The sequence below is a fragment of the Sphaeramia orbicularis genome, chromosome 21 (genome assembly GCF_902148855.1).
Source record: "Sphaeramia orbicularis chromosome 21, fSphaOr1.1, whole genome shotgun sequence".
Lineage (NCBI taxonomy): Eukaryota > Metazoa > Chordata > Actinopteri > Kurtiformes > Apogonidae > Sphaeramia > Sphaeramia orbicularis.
The window spans coordinates 5,621,504-5,635,341 of NC_043977.1; the positions used below are offsets into that span (position 1 = coordinate 5,621,504).

General features: G+C 36.9%; 1 protein-coding gene across 2 annotated transcripts; it reads right to left on the reverse strand.

The window, feature by feature from the left end:
• Positions 1-9,541: 9,541 nt before the first annotated feature.
• Positions 9,542-12,385, reverse strand: LOC115411843 (beta-crystallin A2-like). Of its 2 annotated transcripts, XM_030124056.1 has the most exons (5): positions 12,363-12,385; positions 11,435-11,622; positions 10,620-10,761; positions 10,078-10,220; positions 9,542-9,942 (listed from the first exon to the last, which is right to left on the reverse strand). In XM_030124056.1, exons 2-5 carry the CDS (start codon positions 11,590-11,592, stop codon positions 9,795-9,797), a joined length of 591 nt encoding a protein of 196 aa, XP_029979916.1. In that variant the 5' UTR covers positions 11,593-11,622; positions 12,363-12,385; the 3' UTR covers positions 9,542-9,794. The 2 variants fall into 2 exon arrangements, with proteins under 2 accessions (XP_029979916.1, XP_029979915.1); XM_030124055.1 differs by lacking the exon at positions 12,363-12,385 and having other exon boundaries at positions 11,435-11,986.
• Between the last annotated feature and the right edge of the window lie 1,453 nt (positions 12,386-13,838).

Sequence of the window (13,838 nt, forward strand, 5' to 3'; positions counted from 1 at the left end):
ATCAGCTTGACGTCAATTATTCATAGGATAAAATGTACAAAAACTTGTGAAGTGAGAATAAAATGTGCAAAATACTTGAAAAGTAAGGAAAAAAATTACTTAAAACCTTGAAATGTGGCTTAAAAGTGAACAAATCCTTCTAAAGTGAGAAGAAAATGTGTAAAATACTTGGAAAAATAAGAAGGATTAATCATTTTATGAACCCTGTATTTATTCTGTTAACCCACAAAAACCAAACCCATCTACTGATCTAAACTGTTTAATACCTGCTGATCCACTAATTCTATCAATCCATGTCAATAATTGGTGTAAAATGCAGTTCTTCATCTTTTCATGGTCATCAGATATGACCCATGTGGACGTTCAGAGGCTCCGTAGTTACCATGGAAACACTGTCATCTTCTACAACATTGATTCACCAGTAAAACCCATGGAGTTGGATCAGTGACAGTGGATGGACACACTGGGTTTATGTTCAATTTGGGATAGATTTTACCAAAAAACAGGAACAAAAGTCACATTTTCTTCAGTTTTCTGTGTTTTTGGTACAATAACCCTGTAGAAGCCAATAACATAATAATGACCCATAATGTAATAAATTTGCAATTTTTGAAATGTAATAGGCCAATAACGTAATAAAAGTCCTGAACCGATAACGTAATATCTTTTGGCTAATAACGTAATAACTTATTACATTATCGGTTGGTTATTATGTTATTGGCCTGGTAAAAAAAAAATTCTTACTAAGTTATTACGTTTTGGCCAAAAGTTATTACGTTATCGGCTCAGGACTTTTATTACATTATTGGCCAGTTAATACATTATTGGCCTATTACATTTTAAAAATGGCAAATTTATTATGTTATGGGTCGTTATGACGTTATTGGCTTCTACAAACCCTCTAGTTTAATCTGAACTTTAACCCATGAAGACCCAAACCTCCATCACCGACCAAACCCATCTACTGATCTAAACTGTTTAACACCTGTTGATCCAATAATCCTATCAATACATGTCAATAATTGGTGTAAAATACAGTTCTTCATCTTTTCATGGTCATCAGATATGACCCATGTGGACGTTCAGAGGCTCTGTAGTTACCATGGAAACACCGTCATCTTCTACAACATTGATTCACCAGTAAAACCCATGGAGTTGGATCAGTGACAGTGGATGGACACACTGGGTTTATGTTCAGTTAATGAGAGATTTTACAAAAAAAAAAAAAAAGAAAAGAAAAAGTGACTTTTTCTTCGGTTTTCTGTTTTTGATATAATAGCCTTCAACTTTAATCTGAACTGTAACCCATAATGACCCAAACCTCCATCACCGACCAAACCCATCTACTGATCTAAACTGTTTAATACCTGTTTTTTGGCATTTTTTGTTATGCATTTAAATAAAATATGAATACTTGAATAAAACACCACACAACAAAACTTAAAATGTAAATACTCTTCTTTTTTTCCACATATCTACATATATATATATATATATATATATATATATATATATATATATATATGATGAAATGACAACTAACATTTTAACACATCTCTTCTTTTACCTTTTTAAATTGTTCTGTATTTTAACTATATTTAGGAATTTTTACACCCTTCAGTACATAATGAACTTTTATGAATTATGAATCTATTTGTTATCAAAATAAATCAACTGCTTTAGCAAGGGCTACATAATATTATAATAAACAGTGATAAGTTACTTAAGAAAGGTTGAGCAGAGAGAAACATTTATGTGGGACGTGCCACAAAAGAACCACTGGGTCTTTATGGGTTAATGAACAACACGATCAGTGAATTAAATATTGGAAAATACACGACTTACACTGATAAAATACAAAACACAGAGGAAAATATTATAAACAATTGGTCATAAATCGCTATAGAGACAATGTCATTTTGGAACTGACATAAAAGGGTCTTTAAGGGTTAAGCTGAGTCCTTGAGGAAGTTTTAAAAAAAACTAAATCCAACATTAAAGAAAGTGGTTTTATCTTTGAAATATCATTGCTTTTTCCATTTATCCCACTCCCCAAGTAACTGAATGCACCTTTTAAAGAACTCCCATCTACAAAGTCTTGAACTTACCTCTGTGTGAAGGAATAAAGTACCCAGTTCTGACCTCCTACTGAGGCGCCACTCCTCTAAGGGCCGCTTTATTCACTCTGCACAGGAATGTATATTTGAGAAAGGTGTGTGTGCGTGGTTACACATTTATTAAAAGATCCTGTTCTTTTGGGTGTGGGACCGTGAGCCGGTGCAGGCTGGTGGGTGTGGAACACGGAATCCAACGTCCTGGACCAACAGGAGGAGTGTGCGTGGAGGTAAACACACTCCAGGATCCAGGAGTGTGACTGGAAGATAAACACAAGGCCGTCGCATTAGAATAAACAAATAATCCGTACACTTTTCCTTTTTGAGGGAAATCCTGTCAGGTGTCAGGTTGTAGAAGGTAAAACAGGTAAAACGGATGAAGAACGAGTCTCAGTAAGCCATACGTCTGCCTGACTGTTTCATTAACTTCAATTAGAACAGGGCTCTCAAACTCATGTTCTTTCAGGTTCCACATTCAGCCTGATTTCATCTGCAGTGGGCCGGACCAGTGAAATAATAACAGAAAAACCTATAAATAATGACAACTCCAAATTTTTGTCTTTGTTTTAGTGCAAAAAAACCCATTAAATTCTGAAAGTACTTACTTTTATAAACTATCCAAGCAAAAAAAATGTAAATAACCTGAAAAAACTGAAATTTCTTAAGAAAAATCAGTGCATTTTTAACAATATCATACCTGAACTTATCAATTCTACATGTGTATTATGGATCGGATCTACAAAGACACTAAACCCTTAGTAACAGGCAGAAAATTGTTAAAATTTTGCTTAATTTTCTTTAGACATTTCAGGTTGTCCATATTTGTTCAGGTTATTCTGTTGGGTTTCTGTAAATTGGCTTAGAGTCTGGTTTTTGACCAACTCTATATATAAAGTGTCATGAGATAACTTTTTTTGTGATCTGGCATTATATAAATAAAATTTGATTGATTGAGTGATTTAATTGGTTTTCCCCTGTAAGTCGCTTTGGAAAAAAGCGTCTGCCAAATGCATAAACATAAACATAAACATATTCACATTTAATTGTTACAGGATAGTTTGTAAATGTAAATATTTCCATAATTTAATGTTATTTTTTGCACTAAAACAAAGACAAAAACTTGAAGTTGTCATTATTTATAGGCATAATATAAGATTATTTTTTTCACATCAAACCAAGAAGAAAATATGGACTCATCATATTCTGTAGGTTATTGTGTTGTTATTATTTGACTGTAGATCATATTGGTCTGAATGTGGAACCTGAACTAAAATGAGTTCCACAGCCTTGACTGTGGAATTTTTGCACTTTGCAAATTCATCCCATGGGCCGGATTGGAACCTTTGGCGGGACGCATTTGGCCCCCGGGCCGCATGTTTGACACCCCTGATTTCGAGTCAGTATCAGGCCCTTTATGTGCTTGTAGAGTCACTGCTCAGCTGCGATAAATAAATGGAGCAACGCCAGCAGGAATCTTATCAGAAACACCTGCACTTTTGCAGCGGGAAGACGCCAAAAACCTACTGTTGTGATTGACTGATTGATGTATTTATATAGAATATGAATGTCAAAACAGAAGAAAATAAATAAATAAAACACTTAAACATATAATACATATTCAAAAAGGAGTGAAAAGAAGCATAACTTATAAACTCCCACCCCTTCTCCTTAAATAATTAATAACAGTAATAATCTTCCTAGTCTAAGTGTGACGGGTTGAAATGTCTTATTTTTTTGTAGGTTAACCTCCTCAGACCCAGCTACGGGTTTTCTGTCCACATGTGCGGACAAGAGTTTAACAAATTTATACAAAAAAAAAAAAAAGAAAGAAAACTGTCCACCACAAAGGACATTCCATAAAAATTTTAAAAACTGCATCTGAAAAAACTGTTGCATCATGATGTTTCCAATATAGGCACTTATTTAATAAAAAATAAAACAAAAAAGCTGGTACTTTGCTGACATTTCCTGGGTCTCAGGAGGTTAAAAAGTGCATCATTTCTTTGAAATGTTCTTCATGGGTCATTAATAAGTCTATCTGTTCTCAGGTATTATTGTAGCTTTATATTTATTGGTACTGAAGTGCACAGGAACAATATAATTACATTTATATTTAGTTAACCCTTTCATGCATGAATTATGAGAACCTTAATCAAGATGTTTTTATCCTATTTTTCTTCCTCTTTAGGCATGAAAAAAATAATGCAATTAATTTTTTTTTAGAACTTATTTTTCATGGAGTTGCAAAAATGTCGACTCAGATGGTTACCATGCGTTAAATTTTTGAAACAAAGCAACGTGTATTTAATGATATACTATGTGAAAACTATGAAATATAAACATTTTTAACATATTCAAATATTTTAACATACTCTGAATACTAGTTACACTGTATGTAAAGTGTCTTTGAGTACCATGAAAAGCGCCATACAAATACAATGTATTATTATTATTAGTAGTAGTAGTAGTAGTAGTAGTAGTAGTTATTACTCACTTCATGGAGATAAAAATGCAAAAAAAAATGGTATGAATGTCAGTGTATGGGATGATGCATTAGTGTCCACTGTGTTGGCTGATATGGAACTAAAACAACAAAATCCATGAATATACAAGAGAACAGCTGGAGAAGAACTGTCCACTGGAGTGACCACTATGCATGAAAGGGTTAATGAGGGAAAATACAGGTTTACACAAATTTAATATTACATTTAAAATGGTTGTTATTAAAATCATTGCATATTTTGTTTAAAAAGCTAACGCATTTACAAAGGTTTTATTTAAAACAAGCTATACACTGCTTTGTTCGATGTCTCATGTCTGATAGATTGATACTGTCTAAGAGGAAGTTGTTGTACGCATTAGGTCAGAGGTCATTATTGTAATGGCTGTCGTTGAATAAACTACAGGTGAGTGAGGACACGTAGCTAGTTCGTGGTCTTTTGAAAAACTCACACAACACAGCCATCTCCCTCAAACGTCCAGGCGGAGAGCTCATCATAAGCATATCTATACTACACTGAACAAAAATATAAATGCACCACTTTTGTTTTTGCTCCATTTTTCATGAGCTGAACTCAAAGATCTAAAACTTTTTCTATGTACACAAAAGGCCTATTTCTCTCAAATATTGTTCATAAATGTGTCTAAATCTGTGTTTGTGAGCACTTCTCCTTTGTCCTTTGCTGAGATAATCCATCCACCTCACAGCTGTGGCAGATCAAGATGCTGATTAGACAGCAGGATTATTGCACAGGTGTGACTTAGGCTGGCCACAATAAAAGGCCACTCTAAAATGTGCACTTTTACTGTATTGGGTGGTCCAGGGGGGTCAGAAAACCAGTCAGTATTTGGTGTGACCACCATTTTCCTCGCACAGTCTTCTTCATGAATTCTCTGAAACAGCTTTGGAGATGGCTTATGGTAGAGAAACGAACATTCAGTTCACAGGCAAAAGCTCTGGTGGAGATTCCTGAAGTCAGCATGACTACTGCATATTCCCTCAAAACTTGTGACATCTGTGGTATTGTGCTGTGTGATAAAACTGCACATTTTAGAGTGGCCTTTTATTGTGGCCAGCCTAAGGCACACCTGTGCAAAAATCCTGCTGTCTAATCAGCATCTTGATATGCCACACCTGTGAGGTGGATGGATTATCTCAGCAAAGAAGAAGTGTTCACTAACACAAATTTAGACAGATTTGTGAGCAATATTTGAGAGAAATAAACCTTGTGTGTACACAGAAAAAGTTTTAGATCTTTGAGTTCAGCTCATGAAAAATGGGAGCAAAAACAGAAGTGTGGCATTTATATTTTTGTTCAGTGTAGATACTATAATATGACTGATACTTATTATTAAATAATTTGGTTTCTGGTTTTATATTATTTTGAACAAATATAATACGAGATACATAAACACATAATACAGAGTTCACAGAATTTCCAGAGTTTGGGCTAAAAACTAAAATCAGAAACACCAACAATGTAATATAATCAAATATTATCCAATCTGGGTTCAGGACCTTGGACAGCGCTCCAGCTCAGAACAATAAGGATGATGGTCGTCAGAAAAACAAACGAACAAGAGGTTGAGATTGAATAGTCCTTTTTCCAGAGGAGGTTCTTCAGGGTCAGCCAGCTGATGAGATTTGTATAAACTTCCATCACCGTCTCCTGTAGCATAGAATACACTGGACTTGATTCTTTTTTTTTTTTTTTTTTTTTTTTTTAAACATATTTATTGAAATTCTGAATGTTAGAATCACAAAGTGAACATAGACACACAATATGAACTAGAATAATCCCAGTCCTGACCCACCTACCCCACATCTCATCTATCAAGGTCTGCAAAGAGGAAAAAGTAAATGCATAAATAAATAAAAATGAAAAACAAAAATGTACCCAAAGTTACAAAATTAAATGCATAGTGTAATACCATTAAAATGTACACAGACAGCAGAGCGACACTATTTAAGGGGTTGTAGAGCCAGTGTAGAGCATGGTATACAAGTGTTATTGCAATACACCCAATGGCAGATACATTTATAGCATAAAAAAGCACTGAGTTATTGAAAATGACATTGCGTTCCCTTAAAGGGTGCATCAGGAGGTAGTTACAGGGTCATGGGTATGGTCTGGATTCTACTGTTGGAATCACTAGTCCCTTTTCCATTGACCCTCAAATTGTGCGAACATAACTTGCACATAAAAATTTGCATAATGTAAAAACAAGTTTATTTTGAATATGCAACAAAACAAAATAATCCTACTTCGTCCTTAGAAATGAAACAGACTATAAGAAAACAAAACAAACAACAAACAAAAACAAGAATAAAATGTGAGACAACATTAAAAATAAGAATTTCAATGAGTTTCCTTATTGATCAGGGAATAAAAAAGCTTTGGATGGTTAGTTTAACCCTTTCATGCACAGTGGTCACTCCAGTGGACAGCTCTTCTACAGCTGTTCTCTTGTATGAATGAATTGTAACAAATTCATGGATTTTGTTGTTCTTTTCGTTGTTTTTTTTTATTTATTTATTTTTTTTTATTTTACACATATCTTTATTAAAGTTTTAAGACACTACATATCTTTTCTGACATGAATTGGTAACATTATGTAGATCTCTCCTGAGCATAAGCCCCCAGAATCACAAGCCCTGTTTCCTATATTTTTTTAATGTATGTAAAGAAAAGAGAATGAGAAATAAATATATATGATCATTTTAACCTTGAAAAACAAAAAATAAGGAGGTTGAATATGACTTTTGCTCAGTTCTGTCTTATATTAGATTCATTTGGTAGGGTCACATGATCACCTCTCATTGGCTGACGTCATTATATACCTGATGCTTTACCTGTTTTGTTCTTCATAGCTCAGATGAAGACCATATGAGGTGAAACCTGTTGACTTTTAATCTATTTAGACATGAGTCATTCTGTAATGATGCTGTTTTGATGCCAAACGTTGCAAATAATTTAAGGAAAACAAAGATATAAATTTGAAGTTGTCATTATTTATAGGCATAGTGTGTGTAATATTATTTTTTTTCACATCAAACTGAGAAGAAAATATGGAGTCATTATTTTTTTGTCGGTTCTTCTGCTGTTATTATTTGACTGTAGATCATATTGGTCTGTATGTGAAACCTGAACTAAAATGAGTTCCACAGCTTTGACTGTGGAATTTTGGCACTTTCATCCCACGGGCCGGATTGGACCCTTTGGTGGGCCGCATTTGAACCCCGGTCCGCATGTTTGTCACCCCTGGTTTATGTACATTTATACAATGGATTTATAAATGCTCCACTCTTATTCACTTTAAAATATTACACAGGGTCCATTTTTCTAAGTCAAGATTTTCTGAAATACATCCAGAAGTGGAAGACAGATGTGATCCATGTCATGTCACCTTAATCATATGTTTTTTCTTTGCCCTGGCCTCAGTGGTTTCTACTTTCCTATTATGTCCACTGTTCTTGGAGTACATTTGCAGGCTTGCCCATTGATTACCATATTTGGGATTCCTGACTCCTCACTTGCGCTAAACTCTACACAAAAGGATATAATAGCTTACACATCTTTACTAGCAAGACGTTTGTTATTGTTGCAGTGGAAGTCAGCTAACTATCCCTCCATCTCTTGGTGGCTTAAAGACACCATGTCTTTTCTAAAACTCGAGAAAATGAAATTCACATTGAGAGGATGTACTGACAAATTTTTACACAAATAGCAACGCTTTATGTCTTATTTTACAAATTTAGAGGTACTGCCTGATTGAATGTGTGCCTGTTGTTGTTGTTGTTGTTGTTGTTGTTGTACTTTAGAATTCAAAAGTAACCATTACTTTGTACTGATCAGGATGAGCTGGGGTGGGGTGGGGGGGTGGCAATTTGTTTATTTCATTATACATTTAATTTAATCTATTTATTTAATTAATTTTTGCTACACTAACAAGAGTGCTCTTTCATTTGTTGTTTTTGTATGCATGTATATATGTTTATATATACGTATAAATGTGTCTCTATATGCATATATGTTTATACTTGAAAAATAAAATAAAAATAATATAAATAAATAAGATAATACTTGGTAAATTGTAATTCTGTGAAAGTGTTCTATTTTTCTTCAATGAAAAATACTGGAAAAAATAAATAAATAAAAGTTCCACTGATAGAACCTGTACAGTGAATGTATTGTCATGTGCAGACAGTGTTTTGAAGTAGATTTCGTAGCTCTGACACTAACATTCCTTTTGAATTAAACCCATTCTCTCATTAATTCTCATAATTTGACATTTTGGCCCCAGACTGTATCTGTGAAACTACAACCAATTAACACTTTTAACTGAATTTTTCTTTGTTAGTGACTCAAATTTGGTAAACTTTACTTTTATTCTGGAAGTGTTTTACTGGTAGACCAGTGATATCATTCATCTGACTCCAGAACAGCTGTATACAAACAAATGGACAGTGTGTGTTTTGGAAAAAGCCAATAAAGGTTTTCTGTCAGGGCTGTTTCTGACTTTATTGGAAACTTAGACAAGCTGTGCCTGCAACGGTCAAAGAACAAATAATAGAAACCAATGTCATCTAGTGCTCTTGTTTATTGGAAATAAGAATACAGTCTGACAAGAACAATAGTACACATCCTAAAGCCTAACAGAGAGATTTGAAGCAAATCTTTCCATGTTCACTAAAAGGCTAAATATCTTTTCAATAAATACAAAGCAGAAACTGTCTGATCACAGCCTAGTTTTCAGAGCGAAGAGAGAAAACGGGCTCTAATTGTGAAGTTCTTGTAAAATGACTGACACTAAATGAAGCCAATCATTGCTTTTCTCGTTGCTTTTTATTGTTTTTTTTTTTTTTTTATTTCGAGTGATTTTTTTTTTTTTTTTTTTTTGTAAAAAAGGAATACCGACAAACAGTCTATAGTTTTGAAGAAAAGCCTTTATTTCCTATTTCAAGAACATGCTTTGGCATGGTAGTAGAAGTAGGTACTTAGAATATATCCATACATGCAGAGCCACAGAGTGATAGAAAGAGTTTGTCCATCTACGGGTCTGTGACGATGGTCTGTCCAGGTTCAAGTTGAGAAAGAGGTTCAGGAGAGTTTCTTTTTTTTTTTTTTTCTTTTTTCTTTTTCTTTTTTTCAGTTTGGGTCAGGCAGGTAAAGTGAAGACTTAGTGCTGGATCCTACGAATGGACTGCACCTGGTTGGTGTGGGCCTGGGTGCTGTACTCATTGTAGTTTCTGTACTCGCCTTGGTGTCTGTCCCTCTCCAGGATGTACTGGTAACCACGGTAACCAGGGAACTGGTAGGCCACCCAGCTGCACAGAGAGGAAGAAATTAAATGCATTATCCAAACAGTCATTACCACGACTAATGCATCCTAAATGACTTCCTTAAAAATCAGTCGTACAAAAGCGATGACTGATGCAGTAACGGTTGTTTCTGTGACTTACGCTCCGGAGTTAACTTTGATGGAAGGCACCTCCTTGCTGCACCAGCCCATGGCCTGTAGGGAGGGGTAGTCGTCGCACATCTCAAACTTACGGCCCTGGAAGTCCTCGCACTCGTACATGGTCACCTTGCTGTCACTGTGGTTCTGCAGAGGGAGAGTGGGACAGACAGGATGAAGGCGAGGCGAGGCGAGGCAGGTTTATTTCTACAGCACATTTCATGTACAAGACAATTCCAAGTGCTTTACATAAAACATTAAAAGCATTACAGCAGAAGCAATAAAAGTATAGGCATGAGAAAAACAAACAAAACAAAACAAAATCAGATAAATAGATAAAACAGATAAACAGATAAAAACTTTAAGCTTAAAAGAATAAAAACTCTATTCAAATGCAGCTGAGAACAGGTGGGTCTTTAACCTGGATTTAAATCAACTGAGCGGATGAAGGCGGAGTTTTCATCTACAGTATGTTACATCAAACTAATATAACACTAAATGCATAAAAGATCAATGAGTGGATTCATGTTGTGGATGGAAACTTACAGCGCACTTGATGGGTCTGAAGGACAGCATGTGCTCGGTTCTGTAGCTGCTGTTTCCACTCCAGGCCTCATAGCGAGGGTAGTCTCCCTTCTCCAGGATAAACTGCTGTCCCTGGAACTCTGGGTACTCATAACCCACCCAACTAGAAAGAGACACAACAGGATATTCATGAATAGGAAGTAAAACTTAAAGAAAAAAAAAAAAAAAAAACTCAACAAATTTACATTGATTCTATGCAGATGACTTCATAGTGTTGCTGAAACTGTCACTTTGGTTCAACAAAAGAGTCCAACGCCCACAGAACAACCTGGACTGAGAACACCATGCAGCTGCTTTTGTCACCAGGAGCACAAAGCAAACATTAAACCCTGCCGCTCCTGCCTCCACCACCACCACCTCCTCCTCCATGGTTCCTGCTGCTGTTACTGCTGCTGCACCCACAGCCTTTTATCTGATCGTCAGTCAGTCAGCCGATCTGGCTCGGAGCCGGCAGCTGCACACAGCCAAACTCATATCACAACAGGGTCACAGTCGGATGCATGCACACACACCCTCATAGAACCCGTACATATGCCAAATAACAAAGCCAGAGCGTCATTTTTTATGGCTTATTTTCACACCTTCTGGCTCCGGCAGATCAAATGAAAATGGTGGAAATGTATCCTCCATGCCTCCAGATTTTTTTATGCTTCACTACATTTTTAATAAAAAAATAGATGGAAAAATGGATCTATGCTAAAATGCTAATTACCCTAACCCTGCTAAAAATAGTGCAGTTTTTCCCCTCGGTATTTCTTCATATAAAACACACTTACGGTCCATTCTCAACCTTGAAGGAGCGGATCTTGTTGAAGCCCCTCTCCATGATGTTCTGGCACTCCAGCATGAACTCACAGCGCTTTCCCTGGAAGTTCTCCTCCTCCCAGACTGTGATCTTGAACTGGCCCATCTGCTCCATCTGTTGAGTGTTCATGGCTGCTGCTTCTCCCTTAGGGGTTACTCTCTGGAGAAGAAGGTACAGTATTTTAACACAACACCCAAAAAACATTCAAGAGCTAGGACAGGGCCCCGAGCTACGACCCCCCTTTCAACGTGTTTACTGCAACTATAAACCTGCCACAGAAACGTTCCAACACATGGTTTTTATATATCTGTAAGTACTTATTTAATGGAAAATAACGGTGGTACAAATGCATGCTACTGCGGCTTCCTTCCCTTCGCTTCATCACGTGTAATATCTGTTAAGGTCGACCTCCACGCCTGTCACAGGAAGTGAACAAATTCCACTCATTTATCATTTTTCAATTTCTCCATGCTACAAAACTCTCGGCCGTCCCTCAGATAGGCTTCAGCCTGGACTCACAGATACATACATCACACCTCCGTCCTGTAAACCGTACTGTAGGGCCAAAATAAACCCCATATTTTCACTAGTTCCAGTACGAAATTTAGTGTTTTAGTGAGAAGAGGTTGGTTCCAACAAACTTAGCACATGAAGATATTTTCTCAGTAAGGGGCTGTGGAGGTGTAAACCATAAAAACCCCATGAAGCAGGAGACCCAAACTCTTTCCTGGTCACCAGACTAGTAGAAAAAAAAAGAAAAACCCAAAAAAAAGCTGCCATGTGTTTGCTCTAGAGTATCGATACATCCATAGCTTTAGTGCGTCTCCACTCCAGCACACAGAACTGTCCCACACTGACGTTCCTCAGCTGAGTTTGAGGCAGGGTGTTGGTATACTTACAGACGGTACTGAGGTGGGACAGATCCAGTATAATCAATGTCAGGGAAGAGTCCCACGCCTGTGTTTTTATAGGGCCAGGCCCCCTGGAGCGACGCCACTCCATTTGCCCGGCAGCCTTGCACACTCAGCAGCTGAGCGGCCGGGCTGAAAGGGGAGCTTTAGCCTGGCGCTTTGTGGAGGCTCCAGAGCGCCATTGTCCTCAGAGCCCCGAAACGACTTAGTCATCAATACGGCGGCCGCAGTCGGTGGCAACCTGACCCAGGACTATACAATGGTAACGCACTGACACAACAGTTTGATTGGTGTGGCAGGATAATAGACACATTCTGGGAGCTGATCCCCCCCCCCCTTCTACCCCCCCTCTCTGTTACATTGACTCTGTAGGTAAAGTGGAGTAGAGGTGGGGAAGGGGGCACAAGGGTCTTTCACCCCACCAGGACCAGGGCAGGGTCAATGTGATCTGGAGGGCATCCTTATCTCCTTCTCATCTGGTGGGAAATCTGGAAAAAGTCAGCTGATCAAACAGTGACTACCTGGTAGAATACAGTCCCAGTCCGAAGTTTGGACTCACCTTCTCATTTAAATAATAATAATAATAATAATAATAATAATAATAATAATAATAATAATAATAATAATGATAATAATAACTAGAAAAGCACTTGGAGAGCAAAGACCTCCGCCAAGGCAGATCTGCCCCCCTGCCCGATCACCACCAAAATTTAATCATTTGTTCCTTGTGCCAGTATCAACATTTCCTGAAAATTTCATGAAAATCGGTCCATAATTTTTTGAGTTATCTTGCTAACAGACAAACAAACAAACAAACCCTGGCGGAGGTAATAATACACAGGTTTCATATAGTGCTTTTCTAAGTACTCAAACACACTTTACAACAGGGTTTTTCAACCTTGGGGTCGGGACCCCACATGGGGTCACCTGGAATTTCTAGTAATTGATAAAAAAAAAATTAAGAAAAACTTACTAACAAAAAATCTATGTTGAGTTGACAGAGCCAATCCCAATCCATAACAGACAAACTGTGAGTGTGAAACTGCAGCACTGTGGTTCTGTTTATCTGTCAAATGTTCATTGTGGTCGGTTTCAGATGCTGCAGCTCTTTCATAATTCATAGTTTGAGTTCTTGTTTGTTCAGTATTAATTGTCCTCCTTGTAAATCACAGCTGGACTGACTGGACATATCCTGACCAAGGAAAATCCAGTTCTCTCTTTGTGCAGTAATCTACACCTGGATTTACTGCCTCTGTCCATAATAATATACATTATATAGACTAAATGTCCTCTAAAATTAACCTGGATTTGAAACATAGGAGAGCAAACTATTACATGATCAAAACAAATTAATTTTAGCAAAAACATATCTCCGTTCTGAGGGTCAACAGAAATTTGTGATGTTAAAATGGGGCCAGGAGCCAGAAAAAGGTTGGAAGCCAAAGGACAAACATACATTAAATG